General features: G+C 52.4%; 1 protein-coding gene across 1 annotated transcript in view; it reads right to left on the bottom strand.

Annotated features, from left to right (window-relative positions):
* Positions 1-3,380: 3,380 nt before the first annotated feature.
* The window catches only part of Bcr (BCR activator of RhoGEF and GTPase), a 124,435-nt gene continuing 121,815 nt past the window's right edge, over positions 3,381-6,000 (bottom strand). Inside the window, exons 20-23 of the mRNA XM_034524076.2 lie at positions 5,659-5,793; positions 4,720-4,825; positions 4,234-4,396; positions 3,381-3,927 (exon numbers count right to left, since the gene is read on the bottom strand). Of these exons, the coding sequence (XP_034379967.1) occupies positions 3,838-3,927; positions 4,234-4,396; positions 4,720-4,825; positions 5,659-5,793 (494 nt within the window). The 3' untranslated portion in view covers positions 3,381-3,837. The remainder of the gene's footprint in view (positions 3,928-4,233; positions 4,397-4,719; positions 4,826-5,658; positions 5,794-6,000) is intronic.

Raw genomic sequence — 6,000 nt, 5'->3', positions numbered from 1 at the left:
GAGATTTGGGACACAGTGAATTACCCTGTCTCTAGGCCATGCAACTGGCCTGGGTTTGGACAGATGCGGCCTTCGAATGGAGAAGCACAGTGAGGGGTCAGCTTATGCCTGAAGAATCAACCCCTAGTTAAGAGATGCAAAAGAGCCATGAATGCACATATATGTGTAAGTTTTCCAAACAGAGCCAGGCAGATAATCTAAGAGACCATGCTGACTGTAACCTCTTAGCAGCTGGACATAGACAAGGCACAGTTTCCTGGGAAGGAAACTTCTGGAGTGGTCCTGGGGTTATGGTTGCTGAGGCTTCTTGGAATCCAAGGGAGAGGGTGCAGCTCTTCTGGTCACGCAGGATGACTCTGTCAAGTCCCCAGAGGGGCAGCAAGAGTCTACTCTGAACAACCCTGTCACTCCTAACACCCCATAACCTTGCATTGTCATCGGATGGCAGTGGCAACAGTGATTTTCACATCGCTCAGGTTCCCCATTCTTGGCCATCTGCCATCTTTGTCAAGTGACCCCTTATTTTAGGAAGCACTAAAGTGACTTGGTATTGGTCCTATTGAAGATAATGCGATAGCCGACTGAATTTGGCTAGGCTCTTCCCTAGCTGCCGCCATTAATGAAGATTCCCTGTTACACGACTCTTGCCACTAGGTGCTGCTTCCCTGTTATCTGGGCAGGCTTCTGAGGGCAAGGCTAGAGGCAGCTAGGAATAAATACCTCCTCTGCATACCATACAGGGTCTAGGTCTGCTGCTTCAACCTGCCATCCCAGCAGGCTAAGGGGCTTGAAACAGGGTTGTGGATATAGGTGAGAACCTGGGTCCAGCAAGACAAGCAAGACTGTTCAGCCACCCTATTGCCATCTCTCCCACTTGCAGGGTCAAGACTTTATTTCCCAGGTGGCTTCTCCTGCTCATCCTTAGGCAAGGTGACGATCCTTGCCCAGACTAGTCCCTGTGCCCGAGGACATAGCTGCTACTCCGTATCTTGAAGCTGCCTGCCTAGCACCTACCTGTGGGTCCCCAATTCCACTAAGGCAGGATTTCCCACTGTGGTATACGCAGATCCCTCCTCCCCCACCGACAGCCTTACTGGACAGCGAGAGCTCTGTAACACTGGTTCTTCCCTATGTTTGCAGGTTCTAGTTTTGTCAAGCCCCAGGAATACAGGGCTTTCAAGAGGCGACTGACCGACTAGAAACCACCACAAACTGAAGTAGTCTCAGGAGACTTTAATGAGAGTGTCCGTGGTCCTTCCGGCACAGAATAGTACAGACAGCTGAACTCAAAAGCAGGACCGCGGCTAAGAGACCATCCACCCACTGTGGAGTCCAGGCTACCACCAGGAAAGCCAAGCCCACTGTGCCCAGGACCCAGGTTCCAAGGTAAGAAAGTATCACTTCTTCCTATAGAGTCTGGCAGTCATGCCTGGTGGGCGGTCACAACAGACCAGGGCCATCATTCTCTTTGCAGAGTGAAAGCTGAATCACCCCACTCCTAGACAACGCCAGCCATGTTATTTTCTCTGCCAGCTTAAGAGGCCTGCGAGGGGTGAGGCGGTACGAGAGGCAGCCCCAGTTGTTGCCGCTGTGGCCCAATGACGGAGGAGCACTTTTTTTTTTTTTTTAGAAAAACACAAGGATGCTCATTCCATCATCAAATAACATATAACCTCCTATATAAATAAAATGAACTGAGGCAGGGGATGGGCCAGGGAATGCACATTGGCACATTGATATATTGCTTTCCAGTTCAAGGTGACAGACGCAGCAAATCAAGAGACAAAGGGGTCGGGACCAGGAATGCAGAAACAATAGCTGGGTTTGGCTTTTCTCAGAAGTGCTCCCCTTACAGGGCCAGAGCCACAACACGGACTGGGATGGGCAGTCAAACTAGAGAAGCCCACTGGGTCCAAAAATGTTCAAAGGCAGACCAATAGGTAGCTCTGCTGAGAAAAAAAAAAAAGGACTAAACACTGTATGCAAACAGAGACCCTGTGGGGGGGGTCTTTTGTTCCCTGCCCAATACCTCAGACAGGTTCAAGAGCACACGGGAGGGGAATACATGGCTCTGCCTCTCAGGGATCCCCATGTGCTATGGGGGGGTTGATGGATGCCGTTGGTGGGCATCCCCACCTTCCAGACATGGGAGGGGCCATAAAGTATGTGACCAGGTTCAGGAGTCCTCAAGTGACAAGTGGTCTACACCCCTAAATGATGCCTTCCTGCAGGAGCAGCTCAGGATTCAAGTCTCTCGTCAGCCTTTTTCTTCTCCACCTGTCTACTCTGAGGCCCTTGTAGGACGGCCCTGCACTATAGTCCTGGCTGCCCTGGTAAGTACTATGCTGTCGAGGCTGGTCCTGAGCTCGAGGCAACTCTGCCTCTGTCTCCCAAGGGTGGGATTCCACCCTTTTAAAAATGATGCAAGGATCTATGGAATTCGTTCTTGAAAGCAATCAGTGGTTTTCCCCCTTTCTCTTTTGCTAAGTAGGGTGGCCAGTAAGAGACCACCCTGACTCCCACCCAGCGACAGGGAGGGAGGTAGGAGAGCACAGGTGGGCTAGCTTTCAATCTGCTTTGGGGCGGTTGCTCCTACTCCCAGGCCTGACTTCCCTAACCTTCTTCCCGTATTTCTGAGGTCCCAGAGACATCAGAAATGACTCCAAACAAAAACGAAGCCGGCTCTCCAAGGAAGACAAAATACTGCCTGGACACGGCCCGTCCACGGTGTACATTCTGGTATCTTATTAGGTGTCTGAATCCATTAGGAAAAAAAGAATTAGAAACTATGTATAAAACTTAAAAATATTCAAGTATCAAAAGCTATTTCGGATCAAAGTATTAAAACAAGCCACTAGAGGAAGCTGCTGCTTCAGAGCAGAGACGTCTTAGAAAGGTAAACCGAGTCTGCTCAGTCGGGTGCAAAGAAACGGAGTGATCTCTTATGTGGGGCAATGAGGGACAGAGACGGCAGTCAGAGCCAGGCCAGAGAAATCACAGCCTTTGTAAGACAGAAGGGAGCGCCAATGCCAGGCAGGCAGTAAGGATCAATGGGCACAGCCACTCTCTCCACAGAAGGAATTGTAAGGTGCGTGATGACCAAGGTCTCCTTTCCCTGTGTCAGGTCCCTGGATACTTCCGGGCTGCGAAGGAGCACACTCCTGAGAGGTGGATAAATAGCCAAAAGAAGACTATCAGCGGAGAGGAGCCTGACCTACTTCTGCACAGACATCCTTCTGGGAAGACAGAACAAGGGCTGAGGGTGTTACAGTGTTGATTCGGCATCTCAGACCCTGTCACACATACAGCGGAGTTTCTAAGTCAGGGGATAGTGAAGGCACCCCCACCTATACAGAGGGACATGGCTGTGGCCCCCACAATACGAAACAGCAGCAGTGTTTATTCAAGACACAATAGTATGGGATCTGATGGTGTCCCTATTCCCCAGAGAGGGTGCATCGGAACAAATGATCCAGTAGAGATTTTTTTTTTTTTTAAAACTCTGATAAATTAGATTTGTAAAAACCACTTCTCTTCTCCGCCTCTTTCCCCTTGTCCGCAGGCTTGCAGATGGGCTGGCTTGGGGTGCCCTCTGGTGGCAACAAGGAAAAAAGTACAGTCTGGGGCCAGCCTGGGGCTTGCAGACACACCTGGATTCGTGTAGGCCCCCTGGCCTTTTGCTTTGGGGACTTGTCTCTTGGCAGATGGCCCAGAGCTTCGGAATGGCTAAATTACACCGCAGGAAGGGTCTCATTCCCGCCCCGTGGGTGGGTTCTCTCGTCACAGGTTTCCAGGTCATTCTGTAAGTCTCTTAATGAGATGACTGACACCAGGCTTTCAGACTTCAGTGGAAAACAGGATGCTTTGTCTCTTGCTGTCGGGGGCAGGGATGGCCTCCAGCTGCAGGAAGTACAGCAACACTTGGACCTGTTCCCGAGAGAAGGGAGAGGCGAACACGTAAGAGGGTTGCTGGTGGGAAACCTGTCTCGGCTTACATAGCTCAGATACTAAGAGACCCTGCTGGTGACTAGACCTGAGATTGAAAGCCCAGCAGGTGGGCGGGGCCTTGGGCCCTTAAATCTAGCGAAGTACAGGGCTCTTCCTGGCCCTCTCAGTGATAGCAGGTAGGCCTCTGTAGTTGAGATGCGAATGGCTCATGCTGGAATAGGCCGAGGCTGTCTACCCACTAAGTGTCAAGTCAGGGTAACATGGACTACAGCCTGTTTCCTATACCTGGGACATGACCTCCAGGGACCAGCTGTCAGTCATGGTGATGGGCTGGCTGGGGTTAGCAGGAAGCTTGCTTTCCTTCTCTGAGGGCCGAAGCAGCGTGGGGCCAAAGACCGTGGCGAGGTTGTGCAGGGACATCTTGTTCACCGTCTCCTTTTCAGCTACCCTGTGTAAAGCCAGAGCAGAGGGTGTTATTTCAACATCACATTCAGGGTGGGATGTAAAGATTCCACCCCCAGAGTCTGAGGAGCCTGGGATCGAGAGAACCCAAGGCCAGTGCAGAGCCAGGACAGCTCTGGGCCATGATCTGGGAGTGAAGGACATGTTCAAGTGCAACGCTGGCTGTGGCTTAGTGTCACGGTGCCGAGGAGAGGGACAGCATTGGCTCTAGCCTCTAGCATGGGAACTAACTGTAGATCTGAGCAGGAGAGAAGGCCCTTGGCGCCTGGTTTCCTGGGGTCTGGGGCTGCATGGGGGAACAGGTGCTACCTTTTCAAGTGGTCCAGGAGGAAGAGGAAGGTCAGCAGGTTGGCTTCTGGGAGGGACAGCAGCAGGTTGAGCATGCAGCTCTCCTTTGCAACAGGGTCTGAAAGAGCTACAGAAGGAGGGAGATCAGTTCCCGGGGTCAGAGCACAGTCCCGAGATCTCTCGTGAGGATGTCAGATGAAACACCCGGAGTCTATGCTGGAACACGCTGTGGAGTTCATCAGGCCCCCGGTATTGTCCCGGGTCACTTGCACAGTTAGACTAACTCCCACTGAGGAAGACCCTGTGGTGGCAGTGGCTTATGTAGCATGGGAGATACCCGAAAAGCCTTCTCTCACCAAAAACGAGCAACAGCAAACCAGGCACCTGTACCACAGGTATCCTGAGAGCTGATACTTATGAATGGGTAGGGCTGTGCTGAGGGGGTGGGGGAGGGCACTATCTGCTGCTGTAAGCACATAGAAAGAGTCCCGCGCCCCCCCAGCCCCTTAGAGCTTCCTTTATTTTCACGTGCAACCTAGGGGCACTTTCAGGACTGAGAGGCCAGGTCTTGTGGTGAACCGGCCCTACAGGTTGGGTTACACCCTAAGGGTGAGGTAAGGGCTATGTCTGTCTCCTGTGTTAGTTGGGCACCATCGTCAAGGCTGGGTTTGAATCTCTGCTTGACTGGGCCAGGACCTGGGTTCCTTGCAGCTACCAGGATCCCAGAGCTGGGCACGCCCATGGCCATACAGACTGGTTACCCTCTAGTGGTACTGAGAGGAGAGGACACAGGCACCTGTCAGAGAATCCACAGATGGCCTGGTTTTTTTGTTCCCCCCTCCACCCCCCCACCCCTCTATTGCACAGCCAACTGTCTCAGGTTGGGAACAGGGTTAACAGTCTGATTCCCTCTCCTAATGGTGCCAGCAAAGGGGAGAGGCCGGGGCCGTCGATGCTCACCAATGCCTTCTGCGAAGTTAGGGTAGAACTCATCAGTGAAGAGGGGCTCGGGCAGCTCACGGAAGTAGAGCTTCAGCGTGCCAGCGATGGCGTTCACGTCCATCTCGCTCATCATTACGGACACATCCTTGTTATCTGGGAAGAACGCAGAAAATGGAGCCTCCCATGTGGATCCCAGGTCTGGGCCTCAGCAACCTGCCTGGGTTATTGCAGTTACCATCATGCTGACAAATGTGTGTGCCCAACCCCTTTATGTAGGTTTCTCTCCCCTCTGCCCCCTGCACTCCCCAAGCATCTGTGTGACTGTGTCTGGGCAGGGTTGCTGGGACGTAAGTGTATTCC

Source organism: Arvicanthis niloticus, chromosome 20, assembly GCF_011762505.2.
Source record: "Arvicanthis niloticus isolate mArvNil1 chromosome 20, mArvNil1.pat.X, whole genome shotgun sequence".
In the NCBI taxonomy this organism is placed as follows: Eukaryota; Metazoa; Chordata; class Mammalia; order Rodentia; family Muridae; genus Arvicanthis; species Arvicanthis niloticus.
The sequence above is the reverse complement of the archived record's forward strand: the minus strand, read 5'-3'. Positions and strand labels throughout refer to the sequence as shown.